The sequence below is a fragment of the Felis catus genome, chromosome C1 (assembly GCF_018350175.1).
Source record: "Felis catus isolate Fca126 chromosome C1, F.catus_Fca126_mat1.0, whole genome shotgun sequence".
Classification (NCBI taxonomy): domain Eukaryota; kingdom Metazoa; phylum Chordata; class Mammalia; order Carnivora; family Felidae; genus Felis; species Felis catus.
Window position 1 is genome coordinate 132,452,707 of NC_058375.1, and position 22,644 is coordinate 132,475,350.

General features: G+C 34.5%; 1 protein-coding gene across 1 annotated transcript in view; it reads right to left on the reverse strand.

Moving 5' to 3' along the window:
* LRP1B (LDL receptor related protein 1B) overlaps window positions 1–22,644 on the reverse strand; it is a 1,940,511-nt gene that overhangs the window by 1,001,150 nt on the left and 916,717 nt on the right. The window contains exons 6-7 of the mRNA XM_023259298.2: window positions 5,360–5,479; window positions 1,193–1,321 (exon numbers count right to left, since the gene is read on the reverse strand). Coding sequence (XP_023115066.2) covers window positions 1,193–1,321; window positions 5,360–5,479 — 249 coding nt within the window. The remainder of the gene's footprint in view (window positions 1–1,192; window positions 1,322–5,359; window positions 5,480–22,644) is intronic.

Consider the following 22,644-nt stretch of genomic DNA (forward strand, 5'->3'; position numbering starts at 1 on the left):
CAAATATTCACTGAGTACCTATGTATTCCAGGCTAGATCAGAATTCAGTAAATAACAAAAAACAAAACTCACAAGTTCCATACTCTCATAACACTTCCATTATTCTTTTTTTAATTTTTTTTCAACGTTTTTATTTATTTTTGGGACAGAGAGACACAAAGCATGAACGGGGGAGGGTCAGAGAGAGAGGGAGACACAGAATGTGAAGCAGGCTCCAGGCTCTGAGCCATCAGCCCAGAGCCCGACGCGGGGCTCGAACTCACGGACCGCGAGATCATGACCTGAGCCGAAGTCGGACGCTTAACCGACTGCGCCACCCAGGCGCCCCAACACTTCCGTTATTCTGAAGAAATCATGATAAGCAAATGCATAATGGGGTTCACTTCAAATGGTAGTGGTATAAAAAAATAAAAATGAAAAATCATAGTGATTGAGGAAGAATACATAAATAAATAAATATGGGAAACAAGATAGTGATGGAGAGGGTACATACTGTTAAGCAGAATGGGCAGCAAAGGCATTCTGAATGTAGCCATTTTAGCTAAGCTTTGAATGGTAAGAATGTGCATATCATAGGGAAAAGCATTGCAGGCAAATAAAACATTAAGTGGAAAGACCTCAAGGCAAGAGCAATGCTGTTGAAGAAGAAGAAGAACAACAACAAAAACATTATAGCTGGTGTGTGATGAAAGGAGAGAGTAGCACTAAGTGAGACTGGAAAGGTAAATGTTGCCAGACCATTAGGTTCTTGCATGTCTTGTGAGAAGTTTGGATTATATTAAGATGAGTGAAAGTAATGGAAGATTTTAAGCTGGAGAATGAAGTGACTTGGTTTCTATTTTAGCAGATCACTTTATTATGCTGAATATGAATTTTGGTGAGAAAGCAGGAGCTCAAAGAAACCAGTTGAGAATCTATTTCCTAGTCTAGGAGAGAGATGGATGATTAACATCAATTCATTTCTTTTCAACAGGTTTTGTCAAAAATTAGAAACTTCCTATTAATGGAAGGAGTTCTGCAATGACCAGTGACAACCGAAATAACTACTCTGGATTTTTAAGTATGGATCAGGGAATTAAAATGAAGGGGAAAAAATCGATTTCTTTCAAGTCCATATTACTCTACTACATTTCTAACAAAAAGGAACTGAAAAAAGTTAACAAATTATAGAAGGACAAAAACCATAACTTACCGTTTTTGGCTTTGCAAGATCTGTTGTCTGGCTGCATTATGTAGCCCTCCACACAACTGCAAGCATAGGATCCGTATGTATTTATGCAGGTCTGGCTGCATGCACCATAAATAGCACATTCATCTTGATCTACAAGGAAAATGGGCATCATTTGTAAGCAGATTTATTGTTGGGCATTTTGTTTCTCCTGAAAGAAATTTTCTTTTTCAAATTTTGGAAGGAGATTATTATTTTAGAAAGGAAGAGCCAAGTCCAAAAGTCTTTTCAAAACCACACTAACTGAAAGTCAAAATTCAATATTGCTTTAATAGTTACAGAGATGCAAGATCAAACTTAATACCTAATATTTTATTTTAAAAGAGAATTTATTTGCATTTCTCATGGGCAGGATAGAAGTCCCTATATCCTTTTCAAAGACAAAAATGCATTCCAAAGAATATTTGCTGAATAGATCTAGTGTTCATGACAGACTTTTTCACTATTGTAACAAAGAAATTAGTCTAGTAACATGGTTTTAAATGAACAGATTAAGAGTTCTGAGCCAAACTATGCAAACCACCCTCACTAAATCAAAAAGAGGAAACTATTAAACAGTGTTTAAAAGAAAAAAAAACATCTTAAATTTTATTTTCATCTCTAGGGTCCTCTTTCTATTCTTTACATTCTTCCTCTCCCTATACTCCTTCTTCCTGCATCTTGTTCAAATCTCTATAAACAGCAAGTACTTAATGATTCTTAACCAACCAGGAAAATAAAATTTAAAAAAATTGTGTCAGCTAATAACTTTGACAAATGTACATTCAGCCTGTCCTGTGTACATGTATGATACTAATCCCTGAAGAAACAACAACAACAAAAAATTTGGTGCAACATGGTTCCTACCTGAAGTAAAATAAGTCTAATGAAATATAATTTTGATTCTATGCATTTCCTTATAATAGAGGCACAGTCTGGTTATGATAGAAACACAGGGAAGTGAACTGGCTTGGAATTAGAGGTAGAATATTAATTGAAGGCCACATACTGAGTTTAAAGGATGATGTGGACTTTCTCAGATTAAGTAAGATAGGATAAGATAGAAAGTGGCACTCCAGTTAAAACAGCATAGTGGGGATTTCAAAGGAGCATAAGGGGTCAAGTGGAATAAGGGCAGATAAGGAGAAGTGGTAAGAGACGGCACTGAGTAAGTAGTTTTGGGGTCAGATAATGAAGTTATTTGTATGCTAAAGGGTTGTACATTATACACAGGAATTGGGAAAGCATTATTAGAGCTATCTAATCAACTTTATATTTTAAAACTAAATAAACATATATAAAACTGGATTGGTGAATGTAGGGAAGAGATCCTGAAAAATTAGCTATGTGCTAATTTCACACAAGAAATTGTATTTTGATGCCATTATACTTCGAACAAAGTGGTGGGGGGATGGAGGAAAGGGAATGGACTGAAATGTTTAAGAAACACAACAGACTACATGTGAAGACTGGATAGATGGAAATGAGTGGTGGTACACTAAAATCAGTGGTATGATAAAAATATGTATTTATTCCTTATCATCAGTGTCTGGCACAGAGTTCCTAAAATCTTTATAATTTTCTGAGCAATAGCAGTGTCTTTTGTTATTTAGGAGTCCCTTCAGAATATACCTTAGTCTAGGCCAATGAGGTGACTCAGGGTGGGACCACCAGATAATGCCAGGATGGCATCACCAGAACACATAATTAACACACAATTAAAGGGTGGGAACTCTCAGCCAACCCTCTGAACACCGAACTAAGAAAAGAGTTTACTAAGGAAAAGCAAAAATATTCCTGAGTAACTAAGGGGCCATTTAAATTGGGAAACTGCATTTGCATGTCATTAATTTGCACTTTTCTGAGATTTCTTTGGCTTCATATAACAGCTTGCATTCATGGACAATTTGTTTGAAGTAAGTTGCTTTGGGGATAAAAAAAAATAGAATTTGAAGCTAAGTTTCCACTGATAATAAAAGAAATTAAACATTCTATTTGGTAAAATCCAGCCCCTAGTGGCAGAAATGATTCTTATCAATTTTCAGATTTTTCAACCTTAATTTTATTGGTTCCTATTTTAGTTTTTCTGACATGAATGTGCTATCCAGGATAGCAATATGATTAATCATTTTTTTGTTGTTGTTCTTCTTAACCAGAATGCAATGCTATAACATTCATGTAACTTCACAAAATTGGCTGCAAAGGAATAGGCATGTCATTACTTATAATGCTGCTTTCTTTCTCCCTTTAAGGACAGAAATTACCCTGGAAATAGGCTTCAGGAAGGCATAAATGATGCTCAGATATGGCCATCCAGGAGTGCAGAGAAAGTAAAAAGAGTTCCTCTTTCATTGGTGACCTTCCATACTGATTGATGCCTAAGTCCTCACTAACATTCAAAAGAAGATATTGATTATGTTTTTTTTTTATGGATTTAATTAGGAGATTGGGAAGAAACAGATCCATGCAAAAGCAGCTGAAAATCCTGACTACTACAGGACTCAGATGTAGCAAAAGAGTAAGGATGCTGTATAGGTATATTAGCCTACCCTGTGTGAATGGAAAGAGCTGTTTTGAACTGGAAATTGCATGCATGTATGCATTCAGGCAAAAGTACTATTCATATATGGCTGACATTAATGATTATACAGTGTCTAATGTTGCCAGATCTTCTGTTTTTTTTTTCATAAAGTCTGAGATTTTGTGTGTAATCTTCTGATTTTTTAATTTTGGTTTAAAAATTGTGAGTCAAATAAACATGGACTATTTGGTCCACCTATAGTCAGATTAAATAGCCTCTGTGTGTGACAAATACTTAATAATAAATGTTTCTGTAATAGTTGTATTATACAGAAAATAAACAAACAACAAATGAAAAATTCAAGCCCAGATGTACATTAAAAAGCAATGAGCCTTTTCAAGGCAAGAATAAGTAGGCTCTGTAGACCCAAGTTTTAGTCCCAAGTCTATTACTAAGAAGATGTGTAAGGCTTAAATAAGTCACTTAATTTCTCAGGGTCTCACTTTTCTCACTTCTGTCATTAGAAATTTGAACAATATTCTCTCTGAGGACTCTTTCAACTTTAAGATTCTGTTACTAGGGGCAAGTGATAATTTTAAAGCAAAGGTTTAATGTAATCGGCAAAGCACCACTTTCTTTACAAAATAGTTTGTTTATTAGTGGCTCTGGCAATGCAGATATTGTTTGATCATATATATAGATTCTACATTTTATATTTTCTATATATAGATTCTAAATACTATATAAAATAATGTATTACTTATATTGTGAATATATCAGATTTATATGTATATATTAACCTATAAATAATGGAAATGAATAGAATCGAGAAGTAACCTAGAATTGTTTGGTATGGCAGAGTGGAGACATTTCAGAGAGTAAACATGTGCTATAGAGCATTCACAAAAGCAAGGATCAAGACATTAAAAACACACATAAATATTTTTATGTTCATCATTATTGCTATTGGTAAAATGCCAACTGCCAGAATCACTAATCCAAAAAAAGTAAAAATTGTAAAGAATGTTACATGACATCATTAATCTACCTCAGTTAGTAACAAATGTCTACTTCCCTGCAGCTATATAACTAGCAGAAAACATTTAGGAAGTTAAAACCATTTGTGGCTCAGTTAAGCATCCGACTTCACCTCAGGTCATGATCTCACAGTTTGTGAGTTCAAGTCCCACATTGGGCTCTATGCTGACAGCTCGGAGCCTGAAGCCTGCTTCACATTCTGTGTCTATCTCTCTGTTCCTCCTCCACTTGTACTCTGTCTCGCTTTCAAAAATAAAGATTAAAAAAAAATTAAAAGAAAACAATGAATCCAGTGTTTGCACAGTTAACCCAAAACCACTTCCTATTGTTGACATTTCCCATGTTTGACATTATTGCAATATGAATTGAAAATTGATTGGTAAAAAATGCATATTTGTTATGTTTATGTATATGGTTTATGGGGCAGTATCATATTTTAAATCGAAGGAAACAAAAATAACATAAACAGTGTGTGAAGTATATGGTAAGTGCTCTAAGATACTTTATTAAATTTCTATTAACTAAGCCTTTGTAAAAAAAAAAAAAAGAAAAAAGGGAAAAGAAACAGTAATAAAGTCATGTATCATACTTACCTCTACAGCTTCTCCCATCTTCTTTCACTTCAAACCCATCCTCACAGTAACATCGTGTACTATTTCTGACCACTGCACATTTATACTGACAATTCAACTGCTGGCAATTGGGTAATAGTTCTGTGAAAGAAAATCAAAGACACTATGTCAATACAACTGTGCACACATGTATACTGTTTTAAATTTAAATATTGTTAATATTTACTCTGTGCATGACCACGATAATATAGTTCTCATTGGTCTCCTCAAAACTTTCTGTGGTTGGTTGAGAAAACAAACAATACCTATTCCCTCTAAAATATGTTGGCTTGTATTTGTCTGAAGTATTGTTAACAAAATTTTAGATTTGTTTGGTCGTTTACTTTTTAGCTTATTATGGATGTTCAAAGTCACAAATCTTTTCAAATTCTGATAAATTAAATTATTTCAAGAGGAAAAATGTCAACCCAGTGGTTGATTTCAACATTTATGCATTTCTTATCTGACACACTAATTGATTTTCTATCTTTTAAGGGCTTGTTTTGATTTACAATCCATGTGTAACCTTCATAGCAATCAATGTGAATATATTCCATTTCAATAATTTATCTTTCATTGGTGGCAAAATATAAGACAAATACTGGACATAATATATTTCATTATATCTGAACTCTTTCAGAGCAAATACATCATTGAAGCAAAAGTTAGCAAAACCTCAGAGTAAATTAGAATTCAATATGATAAATGTATGAAACAGAGATGAAGTGACAGAAGCATATTCATTGCACAAATAATTTCTAACAGGAATAAGATTTGCTAAACTAGAAAAGTATATGGATAGAATGTGTAACTGATTTTACTGTCTGAAAATAGAAGTATTAATGGATTGCAACAATCTCTTTTTTCCCCTGGGGAGAAAAATAAGTGTTTTGAAGATTAAAGTTAAATGATTCAAAATATGTTGATATTTGCTGCAAGGTTAGCTGGTGCTTCAGAAAAAAATATATATATATATAAATTACAGTAAAAATATATGAATGCTCCAATGTAGAAAAGAACAGCTAGAACATTCAAAATTGAAATTTTGCAATTTACTACCTATATAACTATTTTCTTAGCCCAAATATTTTTCAGCTCTTTCATGCAATTATTTCATGCATCTTCCCTTTTTAAAAATTTTTTTTTCAATGTTTATTTATTTTTGGGACAGAAGGAGACAGAGCATGAACGGGGGAGGGGCAGAGAGAGAGGGAGACACAGAATCAGAAACAGGCTCCAGGCTCTGAGCCATCAGCCCAGAGCCTGACGCGGGGCTCAAACTCACGGACCGGGAGATCGTGACCTGGCTGAAGTCGGACGCTTAACCGACTGCGCCACCCAGGCGCCTCGCATCTTCCCTTTTTAGAATCCCAAATTTTCTTCCTACTGGTCAGTCACATATTATGGTCTTGCTTCCTAATTTTCACAGATGACTAAAGCAATCAAAGAGATTTTCTACAAGTTTATGTTTCACATTTATCCACATTTACCCAAATCCACATTTACCCTTAATCAAAGCCCAACTCCCTCCAATCCTTGTGCACAAATCCTGTCCCCTCTCACCTATTCGAGGATATGACTTCACCTATTCTCTGCTTCCTCTCATAACCATTTGTTAACAGTTTATATTAGATCACCCCAGAGCCCATCTCTTTCCGACAATTAAAATATTTTTGGAACACAGTCATGCCCATTTGTTTACATATTGTCTATGGCTATTTTTACACTACAAAGGGATAGGTGACTATTTCCTAAGAGACCTAAACGATTTACTAGAGGGACTTACAGACAGTTTCCAGATCCCTGACTAGCTCGTTCTCAGCATCAAACATGTTCTTATTTTTCCTCAACTTAAAAACAAAAAACCTTGACCTCACTTCCCCTACTAGTCAACTTTGCCTAATTTCCCTGTTCCTCTTTATAACAATTAAAAAAATAATCCATACTCACTGCCTCTCTCTTCTCCTGTTTCTATATTAAACCCACTCCATCAAGGTCTCACCTCCACTACTCCATAGAAACTGGTTACATAAATGTCTCCGATAACCTTGATGTTGAGAAGTACAATGGCCATTTTCAGTCCTCATCTTACTTGACATCTCAGCAGCATCTGGCAGTTAACTACTAACTGATACACATTCATCATGTTGCTTCCATAGCTTCACAGTCTTGATGTTACTCCTATTTCACAGCCCCCTTTGAAGGCTTCTTTCCATTCTAGTGAACCACTTAGGCTGAAGTGCCCAGGGCAGAAACCTTGATCTTTGTCTCTTACTAATCCAATTGCTACTAGTGAACTCATCAAGTACCATGGCTTCCCCTCTCCCTGCAACAGAACCACAGTACCATAACTTGAAAGCTACTTGTGCTCTCTTCAACTTCTAATTTTCACTGCTTCGATCACAATCAATAATTTATTAGATTTTGTTCTCCTTGAAATAGCTGGAACAATTTCTATTTCCTTGATACATATTCAACCAATATATAGCTGAACTATCTGATTTCTAGGCTTGGATTTTGGGTCATTGTTAATTATATGCTAATAAAATGTTAATATTCATGTGCTGTACAAAGACCAGTAATTGCATGTGTAAAAATACATTAATAAAAATATAGAACAAATGGTTCTTTGGAAATTATGGCATTTTTGCTTTGCATATGGTAGTTATTTACATTATAGTTTCCTTTACTAGTATCTATAACTACAATTTATAAACCTAACATATACCAAGTTCCTTAAATATGCAATCTCTTTGAAATCCTGTAACAGTTAAACTTGTAGATATTAACCGAAGATTGTTCAGCAAATATATGAGAGAGCTACCATGTAATGTCACCCTGCATACAGAGCCTAAGTTTTCAGTATTGATTGCCTCTAATTCCCAATGTACAATATAGAGATGGTTGGAAACATGGTATACATATATTTTTATTTTTGTTTTTCATTCTAGGCTTAGTACTGTGCTATTGATAAAGCGTTTTATAATTTTTATAGGACGAATGAATCAATAAAATAGCTTAATTCTAGGATGAGGATTAACACTCTCAGGTGTCATTTCTAGTCCATTAAATTAAACTAGGTCCTAAAGATAGTTCATTTACATCTTCAAATTAGGTAATAGACTTGTCAAATCTTGTTTGATTATGGTGGAATCAGTCCAAAATTGCCCTGAATATATATGCTACTTTAGATAACATTGATTGAGCACCTAGTCAATGCTAAGCACTCTGCCAGGGTTCCACACATACAAAATTGCTTTTGACAAATTAAGGAATTACAACATGAGTGTTGAAGTGGGTAGGGTTAGGTGGGAAGGATGACAATGTAAGCAACAGTATACTTTAAAGCAGAAAAATACATATGCTAAATAAAAATACAAGTGACGTGAGCTGGAAACAGAAGGAATCCTCCAGAGACTGGAAATGAGCACAGACAATATGGAAACTAGTTGTGAAAAAAGTTTAATTTAAGCTGAAATTTAAAAGATAAGAAGAGTTCAGTAGACAAAATTTATGAAAGTGCATTCCAGATAAAGCAGACAACATGATAAAATAAATTAAAAGACACGAAAGCCTACAAGAAATAAGTACAATGATAAATAACTGTGTGTGGCTAAATGGTAGTGTTTGATGTGGTAGGAAATGGGGCTGGAATTACTGTTTTGGGCTAGATCAGAGTGGATTAATTTTTAGCTTAAGTAGACTTTTCTGTTTTGATAATGAGGGTCACAGTGAGTTATTGAGGACAGAAGTGTTTGATGGTACCTAATATCAGGGAGAAAGATGAGTGAAAGACCAAGAAAGAAGAAAAGCTATCTATAAGACTAAACATAGCAAACAGAAATTAGAACTATGAAGATTTAGATGAATGGATGGCCAAATACTTGGTGAAAGCATAATGACAGGAAGTTAACAGTAACAATAAAATGAATTAAGAATAACAAAAAGGCTAGAAGTTTGGGGGAAAATACTAAATTTGCCTTTGACTACTTAGTTTCAAATGTTGATAAGATAATGGCCAAGAGAAAGTTGAGAATTTGAGTCTAACTAAGAAAGGAAGTCTGGACTGGAGATTTAGCTTTGGAAGTTACAAAGGAAAAGTAGGTAACTAAAGCCCAAAACAGAAGAGAATCATCCTCTATAAAGAATATACTACAAATAAACATAGAAAACTTTTTTTAAGTTTATTTATTTATTTTTAGAAAGAGAGAGAGTGTGTGTGTGTGTGAGAGAGAGAGAGAGAGCACATACACAGGGGAGGGGCAGAAAGGGAGAGAGAGAGAATCACAAGCAGGCGTCCTGTTGTCAGCACAGAGCCTGACCTGTAGTCGATCCCATGAAACATGACATCATGACCTAAGCCAAATCCAAGAGTCTGAGGTTCAGCTGACTGAACCACCCAGGTGCCCCAACCCACAGAACTTTTATATGTGAAAGGCAAGCAGAAGAAGAGTTCTCAACAAAGAAAATTGAGAAAACATATCAAATATATAGATGGAGAAGTTGAAGAGCTTCACAAAATCTAAGGAGAAAGAACACTTCATGGAAGTAAGCAGAAGAATAAAGGTTAAAACCTTTGAGAAATATTATTGGAAGAAGCCTAGAAAATGCATTGTTTTTTTTAATAGGATCAATTAAGACCTTTAAAAAAGGTTTCAGTGGAAGAGAGAGGATAGAGGAAGTGTAGTCAGGGGTTGGGACAGGAAGAGGAAATAGGAAAGGTTTCTTACAGAAAAGAATTAACTATATTATGAGATAAACAGAATAAAGGTATAGATTTGAACTAATTTATTTAGTCTCTACCTTAAGGCAAGCATGTTAACTCAGTACTTTAAGTGCTTTATTTTTTTCCACTTAATTTCACTACCCAATTCCTTGTTTTCCCTTTCAATTATAACTACAAAATCCACAGACCATTAGTTTCATATTTCTGCTCTCACCAATCTTGAAATATCTGGAGTATACCCGCTGAAAATAGTTATCAATTTGGGGGTAGTGATGTGGAAAACTGAGGAAAATGAGAGAAAATGGAGGAAATGGATATGAAACACTGGACCTCACACATGGTTTTCTGTGTTGGGCGGGGGGGGGGGGGGGGGGGGAGGGGTGTCTAGTGGTTGAAAACAGCCAAAGATATGAGAGGGAAATTCAGCTTTTGATTAATCAAATTTATCCTCTATTAGAATTTGTGTATGTGTGGAGAGATTGAAAGTATGATATCAAGCAAAATGGTAAAAACGGATTATTCTAATAGATCATGAAGAATTATGAAGAACTAACAACATGAAAAACTAAATTTTAAAATTTGGCTTAACTCTGGAAAAACAATACCAATTACTGTAACATTATCTATTTGAGCTGCTTACCATTTATGCTTAATTACATGCAACACTATAATGCTTACAAAGATAATTAAAAGTACATCAGACTAATTTTGTTAGAAAGCTTATTTGGGTAGAACAGAAATTTTGTACTGGAATTATCAGTCTTCACAGAGTGCTTTACATTCTGAAGCACGGTCATATGTTCATGTAACATTCTCGTTGGTTTGGATCTTAGACTGAAGTAGGAAGACCACTAGTATCTAAAGGGATGAAATAAACAAGTCAGAATACAGATATGTAATATGGTTTTTGATCTGTATTTCTCAGCATTATCATAAAAATGTCTTTTTTAATGGAAAAAGAGAAGCTATTATTTCAGGAATCAAATCTAATTCAACTGATGAAGACTCTCCCAACAAAGACCCACTACATTCTGTGATATTTAAGGAATCTTTTTTATGCTTTTTTCCAAGTTGTATAGGAGATTACCAAAATGTGACTACATCCTCTCTATCAAATGCAAGTGAACAGTTAACAAGAAATGGGTAACTTTGAGGCACTAAGCTTCTCAAGCCATCTTTTAACTTAGAAACAGATTTCTGGATTTGTGTTGCTAATAAATAGTAACAGGATTCTATAAGGATAGAAATTCATTTCATACTAAATCTTGTATCTCTTTTACCACTTTGTTTCATTTTTCTGAGTGGTACAAGACATCATTAAGGTCTTAAGCACTGGAGCCAGGGTACTTAGGTTCCAACCCCAGATTTCCTAATTTTAGGCTATAAGCATGGCAAAAAAATAGCTAATATTCACCAATGTTATTTTCTCTTCCTGAGAAAATGAAAAGATTACTTTTTTTCCGAGTGGACATGCATTAGGTTGGAGCCATAAATCTGGCTCTGGATAATATAGTATATGCAAAATTAGTGTGTGCCACTTCCTGACCTGGGCTCTAAAGCATTTTGATGATGAACTCTCTCTTTACTTGTCAGCCTTCTGGATGCAGAGAGGTCAACAGAAGATTCCAAGGACCTTGGGATGGCACTGGTCTAAACTGGAGGGAGCCTGAAAGAGCAAGCATCCACATCCCCTGATGACCCAAATGGATGGTGATGTGAGTGAAAAAGTGTCTGTCTGTTGCATTCAATCCCTGAGGTACCCGGGTTTTTAAAGAATACTATGGTGATGGGCACATGATTTAAGCTCTCTATACTTATTTTTCCTTATGTCTAAAATGGGGATAATATGGGGCACCTGGGTGGCTCAGTTGGTAAGGCATCCGAATTTGGTTCAGGTCATCATCAGACAGTTCATGGGTTCAAACCCTGCGTTTGGCTCTGCACTGACAGCTCAGAACCTGGATCCTGCTTTAGTTTCTGTATCCCCCTCTATTTCTGCCCCTGCCCGGCTTGTGGGCATTCTCTCTTTTTCTTTCTTTCTTTCTTTCTTTCTTTCTTTCTTTCTTTCTTTCTTTCTTTCTTTCTTTCTTTCTTTCTTTCTTTCTTTTCTTTCTTTCTTTCTTTCTTTCTTCCTTCCTTCCTTCCTTCCTTCCTTCCTTCCTTCCTTCCTTCCTTCCTTCCTTCCTTCCTTCCTTCCTTCCTTCCTTCTTTCTTTCTCTCTCTCTCTCTCTCTCTCTCTCTCTCTCTCTCTCTCTTTCTTTCTTTCTTTCTTTCTTTCTTTCTTTCCCTCTCTCCCTCTCCCTCACAAATAAATAAATAAAATTAAAAAAAATAAAATAAAATGGGGATAATAATAGAAACTACCTCATAGCGATGTTGGGAGACTTAAATGAGGTATATCACGCAAAGTTCTTAAAATATTTCCTGGCACATATAATTCTTTGCATCTATTATTACTTTTTACAATCATGTTACAATTTTGGTTTAATCATCTGTTCAGTGCAAGAAAATATCTACTGTCAGTATTCTTGAAATAATTTACATAATCTCCAAGCAATTGGGAGATACGTTTCTTTTCTCTTTCGCTCCTTACTTTTGGGTGTTCCAGTTTTATTCCCAAATAACTTGGTTCATCTTTTGACACTTTTTGGCAGAGATCTTATGTTTTGATAATTCTCCTGAAATCTTTACCTGAATGAAAAATCCCCAACAGGGAAATACTAAACCATAGGAAATGAAGATTTTTCTGTACTGGCTAACTAGTTTCTATAAAATATGACTATTACTCTCTGAAGCAATGTACATCCACATTTAATTTGCTATATAAGCACAGACCAATTGATAAATCGGCTAAGAAATTTTTACCTAATACTATGGTAGTCTGCCTAAGCTTAGGGATTGTTAACAGCATTGGGATTTAAAACACATTTCCACAAATGTATACAGGTTTATGATTTAGGAAACATGCACAGATACATTTTGCTAACCTGCCAGAGTACAAACAGGACAGTAGAGAAGGTTGATTTGAAGTTGATGACCAGATTCCAACCATTACAAGTTATTACTGTTAGGAGGTATCTCTCCTCATTTGTTTAGTTTATATAAATATTTCTAAGCCAGAGAACCACTGTCTTATATGTGTACCCATGACTTATCCAAGCTGCAGTCAATAGCATTATGCTGGCTGCCTTTATGACCTATAATTGAACAATTCACATTGATCACAATTCACATCGATGTATTGGACTTAGCAGTACAGTGAGAACACAACTGCACTATTTTATTCATAGGCTCCTAGGTTATATGTGTCTCCTGGAGAGGAAATTAGAACTTTTATCAACTCTTTGGAAATACCAAAAAATATAGGCACTTTCTCAAAACTTAAGCTAAGACAATATTTTATAAAATGGGATAGTGTTTAATTCTCAATTTTAGTAATCAAATCACTCTTTGAATTTGGCTTATAAAAATGCCTTTTAAGCAACAACTATAATCACAGTAATTAGGAAAAATATCATTTTCTTATGTAGCACATTAAAAAAGTATTTCACTCTGTTCTTATACTTGGAGATTGAAAAAGCTGATGCAGCTACTTACCATGCCAGCCAGTCCCTCTTGTCAGCAGGACGTAAGCTTGACATATTTAGAATGGCGATAATTTGTGTCATATCATTCATTCTCTCACCCCTGTTTCCTTGGCCTAGTAAAATGCAGTGTGAGCTGGCTTGCTGAGATTAGGCTGCTGCTTATGACTACTAATGTGATTTCTTCAGAATTCTTTGCGTAGTACTAAACTACAGTGCTAGCTTCAAATTTTCAGTGTGTTCTCATATATAAAGATACAACATTAAGACAATTTTTAGTTATTGTTTTTGGCTCTATTTTTGTTATTATGGTATAAATTTACATACAGTAAAGTTCATTCCTTTTATGTACAGTTCTGTGAGTTTTAAAAAATGCATATAGTTGTATGACCAATACCACCATCAAGATAGAGAACAGGATCGTTATCCCCAAATATTTTCCTCTGCCCTTCTATAGTCAACTCTTTCCCCACTGCCAGATTTAGCAATCACTGGTCTGTTTTCTGTCTCAATGATTCTGCCTTTTCCAAAATATTATGTAAATGGAGTAATCCAGCCTATAGCACCTTTAGTTAGCATAATGTATTTCAGACTCATCCATGTTACCTTATCAGTAGTTCTCTCCTTTTTATTGCTGAATAGTATTCCATCGTATGAATGTATCTCAGTTTATCTACCTATTTCACAAATGACAGACATTTAAGTTACTTCTGGTGTTGATTAAATTTGCTATAAATATTTGCACACAAATACAGGTTATCATTTCATTTGAGTAAATCTGAGATTGATGGTTTATACGGTAAAATGGTGTTTTGCTTTATAGGAAATTATCAAATTGTTTTCCTAAGTAGCTGTACCAATTTGCATTCCAACTACCAATATATGAATCATCTAGCTGCTTGGCCTTCTGACCAATACTTCTTATCATCAGCTTTTAATTTTAACTTTTTAGTCACTCTAATTGTTGTGTAATGTTAACCTTATGGTTTTAATTTGCATTTCCTAATGGTAATGATATTGAACATCTTTTCATGTGTTTATGTGTCAAACAATGATATTTTTGGTGATATGTCTGTTTAATCCTTTGCCCACTTTTTTATTAGGTTGTTTTCTTGAGAAGAAATATATATATATATATATATATATATATATATATATATATATATATAAATATATAAATATATAAATATATATATATATATATATATATATTATTAGGTTGTTTTCTTGAGAAGAAATATATCTATCTATATCTATCTATCTATATATATATCTATATATCTATATATATATAGATATATTATATATGTGTGTGTGTGCGCATACACACATATCCCCATTCTATTTAAATGACAAAGCTGTCATTTCATAGTTTTCATTTTGCATATTAATATTCCATAAGGATTTACTCCTCTTTTGACAAGAAGCAAAATTCTTTATCATTTGATGCACTATTATGAGGTGGAAGCTGTAGGCTAATCATGTAGTTTGATGAAGTATTCTGTGGACTGAGTCTGGGGTTTATAACAGATGGCATACTTTTTTTTTTTTCTTATAACTTTTGTGAGTATGCATGCACACTCAAAACATGCAGAACCGACATCATTTTTGGCAGTTGTATATTATTCCATTAATAAATAATTAGTAACTTAACGAGACAATTACCTGCTGAAACACATCTAGTTTGTATGGTAAACATAGCTATCTGTTTAAAACATGTTTTTACTCTCTTTCTATACTCTGAGATGTTTCTACGAAGTGGTTACCCTGCCAGAGTAACTTTTGCTCTCCTTTCACATGGTTAGGGCCTTATAACTAGTTCTCACTGGACCATGTGTGGACATGATCTGTATTACTTCTATATCAGGAAGATTAAGAGTGCATGTCTTCTCCCCACAAACATTCTTTCACTCTCTTATTTACTTTCTGGAAAGTACTGTTTACTGTTCTGCTTTTCATGCTGTTTTCTAATATATTTCTCCATCTACGCTAGGAATACAACTTTGAGATATGCTGCCTCATATGCTTTGAAATGTAGAAACAAAAGCTAAACCAAAGTAACAACAATAACAGCAACAACCTGAGAGCATACTGCACCAGTGCTAAGAGATTTTTCTGTTTTATGTTATGTCTGCAAACCAAGGGTTTACATAAAAAAGGAGGTGCAACCATCCCAACTCATTGGCTAACAGTGGATAAAGAACTGCTTATTTTGGATCTCCAAATAAAACCATTTCTAACAATTTACCAATAGTAGGTACCTATTTCTGAAGAAACTCTTCATTGTAAATGGCATTCAGTGTTCTGAAATTCAATATGCAAAACTTCTTAACTTTTTTTTTTACATACAAAACTAAACTCTAGTTATCAAGGCACAATCAAATAAGAAGAGATTAATTTGTTTTATTTTATGAAAAGACAGACTTGGTTTCAATATCCATTGACAAAATTTGCTAAATAATTAACCTACAATCTACAGGGTTTGTACACAAAAGGAAAAGTTTACCTCAGTTTATCAATAAGAGGATACGAGAAAATAAAACAACATATGCTTCTGTGGGGTTTTCTTCTCAGAACAAATTATAGGAGGATAATGACATTACTAACTTCATAGGGATGGTGTGAAGTTTAAACACAGTGATTCAATAGAAGCACTTAGTGTCTGACACATTGTAAATACCCATCACAGGTTGGCAGTTATATTAATTGCCATTATAATCATCAACAACAGCTCCATCAATAAAATCCAGGAATTTTCACTTCCATCTTTTATTTCTGTAGAAGAATAGACTGAAGACACACAGTATCTTGAAATGTGTTTTAGTCTTAAAGGTGGGAAGCCTAGATCTATTTGCGATGTCGTTTACCAGATGTTTAACTATTGCCTAGATTCTTAACTTTTCTGAGTGCTAGCTTCCAAGCTAGTAAATGTCTGATAAGATTTTAGGAATATTCAAAGGGACAGTAAAGGTAAAAATGCTCTATAATTTGTAGACTATCATATAAATGGTGAGATTTGGACCAGTATAGAGATAAGGGAGAGAAACCTGAGAGTGGCAGGTGCATTAGATTGGGGAAGTCAAACTATTTCGTGGTTTAGACATCTTGTTTTAGTGTTTTGCATTTGATTTTATAGTAAGGATGGTATGCTAGATTTGTTAACAATAAGCTAACTACTATCATGTCTTTCCTGGTTCAATGTATTTAATGATAACCACAGAAACCTGTCCTCGAGGAAACAAATTAAGCAAATTTACCACAAAGGCCAGAGAAAAATACATTTACCAAAAAGCAATTGCAGATATCTGGTAATGGGGTTTTTTGTTCTAGAGGTAGAAGAGTAAAAAAAGTCAATACACAGTGAAAGGACAATATACATATAAATTATATAAGTGTATTACACACCTATATAAGACAAATATAATAAGATGGAGCAGCAAATGAGTTAGAACAGGTGAGGCAGCAGGAATAGGGAAACACCCTTTGTACAGGGAATTCATAACTTCTAGCAATTTCTGCATGCTTAGTAGGTAAAAAGCACCTGTGACTAAATATTTTTGGAAAGTAAAGATAGAAGTCATCTTTGAATGGCAAACATTGTTATCTTAAATCTTTATACTAATCTAAGACCATAGGAGGTACCAATAGCTTTGGGAATGTTCAACACAAGTTCAGCACTATAAGAAGGAACAAAGGAAAATGCAACACAATGCGTGACACATATCAGGTCAAAAAGTTCTCTCTATGCTAAACACCTCAATTAAGCACATCTATTCACCTTTGCACTTTGCAAAATCCTTAATGAAATTAAAGTGATAAGAAAGGGAAAAGCCCACAAGAAGAAAGAGAATAAGAAAGAAGACTAAAACAAATGATGTCAACAAAACTTTAGAAGCAAAGAAGCAATAAATGAGTGTTCACAGATTAAGCCCTTTTCTAGTACTAAGGAAATAAAATCTTCTAAGCAAAGACTGAGGAGATGAGAGGGATGATGATCAAGGCTGCTGCATTCTAAAGAGACTGTGTACTGCACAGCTCCAAGGGGGCATTACTAAAATAACCTTTGATTTATATTGAACTCAAGTTGTGCAGCATGGAAGCCCTCAGAAGAGAGCCAAAACACAAGTGTACATAACACTGAAACCCTGGAAAGGCTCAAAACCTGAACACTTCATAGCCCAAAAAGGAGTGGGAATAGGAATAAGGTGGGGTGCGGATGTAAAGAGAATTGATTGAAAGGAAAAGCTAAATCTTCTATATCTTCTCTTCTAATACTTGCAGCAGAACACTGAAGGTCTATTCTCTGAAGAGAACTAGACTAATTCTTACCTGGAGAACAATAGGCACAGTATTAAAAACAGGAATGAAACACTCTTAAGGTGAACAGATAAAGAATACTGGGCTATAATTGCTTTCATCCCTATCACTCACAGGGCAGAAGTCCTAAACCGAGAAAACCACAGGCAATCACACCCACTAGAAAGTCACTAGTAATACAGAGCTATAACTCTGAAGAAAGTGGTGCACTGCCCCCATCGTCTGCTCCAGATTAGTGATACAGAGATAATGCCCAGGAAGAAAGCCAGAAATAAAGAACAACGAGCTTTGTTATTCTTCGCAAGGGAACTGGCTTTATTTGGAACAGAATATGGGGAAGTTCAAGCCTAAACGTGGTGTCAAAAACAATGGAGATTTTGGTGGCAATTAATTAAAATAAATATGTTGGCTCCATAGGGACAGCAAACTAAATCATAGGTCAGCTAGAACTGGGGGGAAAAGATGGCTAAGAAGAAGAACTTTCTAGTTGGAACAAAGTTCAATGTCTATTTCTGAAAGGTCAACAAAATTTTATTGAATAAAACTGTGGAGCATTTTGTGCCAAAATGGCTTTTAAAAAATAAAACAATAATAAGCTGATAATTAGTGAATGCTAACTGCTGAGTGTGCTACCAACAGAGGCACATAGCTTAACTGATAAGGTAAACAGACAATCAAAGAGTGCCCTTAGAAGGCCAGTGTCATCCCAGGATAACTGTACATTTCACCAAGGCTATTCCCTGTGAAAGGTGACATCAGAGACTGCACACTGTGGGGGAAATAAACTTCACGAAATAGTCAAGGTAATAAAAAATTAAACATACAAAACAAACAAAACCTATTAATCACTACAGTTAGGGACAGATTACAGTAGTGTCCACAGTTGTTAAAATATATTAACTAAAATTTCCAGTATTCAACCACAATATTATAAGACATGCAAAAAAACCAGGGACCTATAATTCACGCACAAGAAAAAAAAAAAAGCAGGTAATAGAAATTACCTTTCAGAGGGCCCAAATGTGAAAGTAAACAGACAAAGATTCCTCTTTTTTTAAAGTTTGTTTATTTATTTTGAGAGAGACAGAGACAAGGCGAATGAGGGAGGAGCAGATAGAGAGGGAGAAAGAAAATCCCAAGCAGGCTCCACACTGTGAGCACAGAGCCTAAAGGAGGGTGCGAATTCATGAAACCATGAGATCATGACCCAAGTGGAAAATAAGAGTTGGACACTTAACCAACGAGGCACCCAGGCACCACAACAAAGATTTCAAAGCAACTATTGTAAATATGCTCACAGAACAAAAGAAAAACAAATTAAAGAAGAAGTAAGGGAAGAATACAGGTAGAGTAGGTGTCAAAAATAAAAGCAGATAAATGGGCTACATCAAAGTTAAGAACTTTTGTATATGAAAGAAGACTATCAGTGTAGAAAGGCAACCTGTGGAATGGAGAAAATACATATAAATATATTTTAAAATTATATACATGATAAGGGATTAATATGCATAATTTATAAAGACTTCTACAACTCAACAACAAAAAAACCAAACAATCCAATTAAAAAATGGGCCAAGAACTTAAATAGATATTTCTCCAAAGAAAATAAATAAATTGCCAAGAGTCGCATGAAAAGATGTTCAAAATCACTAATCATCAGAGAAATGCACAAAACCACAATGAGATACAACTTCATATCCATTAGAATGGCTGTTATTAAAAAAAAGGTGAGATAATAGAAAATAAAAAGTGTTGGCAAGGATTTAGAGAAATTAGAACTCTTGTGTATCACTGTTAGGAATGTAAAATGGTGCAGTCACTAGGGAAAACAGTCTGGTGGTTCCTTAGAATGTTAAACATAGATTTACCATACGATCTGCAATTCTATTCCTGGGTATTTACCCAACATAATTGAAAGCAGGTATTTGAACATCTATTTGTACACCCATGTGTATGGTAGTATTGTTCAAACTAACCAGAAGATAAAAGCAACCTAAATCATAAAATAGAATATTATTCAGCCTTAAAAAGGAAGGAAATTCTGGCACATGCTCCAACATCGATAAACCTTAACCATATAATGCTCAGTGAAAGAAGCCAGTCACAAAAAGATAAATATGGTTTGATTCCACTTAAACGAGGTAATTAGAGTGCTCAAATTCACAGAGACAAAGTATGATGGTAACTGCCGGGGCTGGGGGAGAGGATGAGGACTTACTTCATAATTTATATGGCATTTCAAGTTTGGAGAGTTGAAAAATTTGCGACATGGATGGTGGTGATGTTTGTACAATTTTGATGTACTCAATGCCACTGAACTAGACACCAAAAAATGGTTAAAATAGTAAATTGGATGTCAAGTGTATGTTACCACAATAAAAAATGACAAAAAAGCAAGTTCTGACAATGCTTATTAAAAAAAAAAAAAGTATAAACAGAAAAACAATTTATTATAATGAATCAAGTGGGAAAAGCCTGATTTAAAAATAAAAATAGCCGAAATGAAAAAAATTTACTAGAACTGTTCCATAATACATTTGAGCTAGCTAACAGAATACCTAGTTAATGTGACTATGCATCAGAGAATGGCAAAAATATATTCCTAGACATTTTATACAGAAATATATAGTATTTGTATACATTTTATATAGAAATATATAGCATTTTTATCCACTAGCAATGAACAATCTGAAAGTGAAAGAGTGAAATTAAGAAGGATTTCATTGAAAAAAAGAAAAATCTCATTTAAAAAAGCACCAAACAATAAAATGCTTAAGAATGTATTAAAAAAAAAAAAAGAATTGTAAGACCTAAATAATATTTACATAAATTAAAGAATATTTAATCAATGGAAAGGAAATCTATGTTCATGGATTAGAAGACAATACTGTTAAGATGCCAATGCTTTCCAAATTGATCTACAAATTCCAAGAAATCCCTAATCTGTCTTTCTTGCATAAATTGACAAGATGATTTAAAATTCATATGGAAAAGCTAGGGACCCAGAATAGCCACAAAAAAAACCTCAAAATGGAAGACAAACCATACTTCCCCACTTCACAACTTACTACAAAGCTACAATAATCCAGAGAGTGTGATACTGGCAAGAAGACTGGAGTATATAGTTCAGCATAATAGAATTGAGAGCCCAGAAATAAACCCTCACAGCTATGTTGAATAGACGTTTAATAAGGTTCCAAAAAATTAAATGGGGAAGGTATGTTTTGTCATTGCTTCTGTTTTGTTTTGTTTTTCCTTCAGTATATGGCTCTAAGCCAACTGAAATTCACATGCAACAAGAAAAAGTTTAACTCTTGCTTTATACAACATCCAAAAATTAACTTAAACACGATCACAGGTCTAAATATAAGACCTAAAATGACAAAACTCATAGAAGAAAACATAGGAGTAAATCTTCAAGTCTTCGGGTTAAGCAAAGCCTTGCTCGATGGAGCATCAAAAGCACAAGTGACAGGGGTGCCTCGGTGGCTCAGTAGGTTGGGCATCCGACTTCCACTCAGGTCATGATCTCGCGATTCATGGGTTCGAGCCCCGCGTCGGGCTCTGTGCTGACAGCTCAGAGCCTGGAGCCTGTTTTGGATTCTATGTATCCCTCTCACTCTGACCCTGCCCCGTTCATGCTCTGTCTCTGTCTCAAAAATAAATAAATGTTAAAAAACATTTTAAAAAGCACAAGTGACAAAGGAAAAGCCAGATAAACTGTGCTCAACATAACTAAAATATTTTATCCTTCAAAAAACAGCATTGAGAAAGTGAAAAGATAACCCACAGAAAGGGAAAAACAATTGCAAACAAAAGCCTGTAAGATTAAGCATCCAACTCTTGATCTCAGGTCAGGTGATAATTTCACAGTTCATAGGATCAAGCCCCACATGAGGCTCAGCTCTGCTCTGCTCTGCCAGTGTGGAGCCTGCTTGGGATTCTCTCTCCCTCTCGCTCTCTGCCCCTCCCCCGCTCTCTTTTGTGTACACATGCATGCACTGTCTCTCTCTCAAAATAACTAAACTATAAAGAAAGACCTGTAAGGGATTTATATTGAGATAATTCATAAATTTAATAATTGTTATAAATAAATCCTATAATTCATTAACGAATACACAAATAACCTAATGTAAAAACAGGGAAAGGATATGAATGACGTGTCTCCAAAGAAGTTACACAAATGGCCAACAACTCATAAATAGTCATCTGTATTCATTAGGCTAATACAAATTAAACCGCAATGAAAAGACTTCATACTTATAAGAATGCTTATAATAATAACAACAGACAATAACAGGGGTCAGTGAGGATATAGGGAAATTAGACCATCATTACACTCCTGGTGGAAATATAAATGATCCAGCCATTTTGAAAATGATTTTGGCTGTTTCTCAAAAATTACAGGTCAAGTTATGATATGTTCCAGCAATTCTACTCCTGTACATACACCCAGGACAAAATAGAACACCTAAAAACTTTTACATAAACATTCATAGCAACATTATTTATAATAGCCAAAACCATGTAAACAACTCATGTCTTTCAATGGATGAACAGGTAAATAAAATGGAATATTATGCAACTATAAAAAGGATGAGATCTTGCTATTTATGACAATATGAACGGATCTAGAGGAT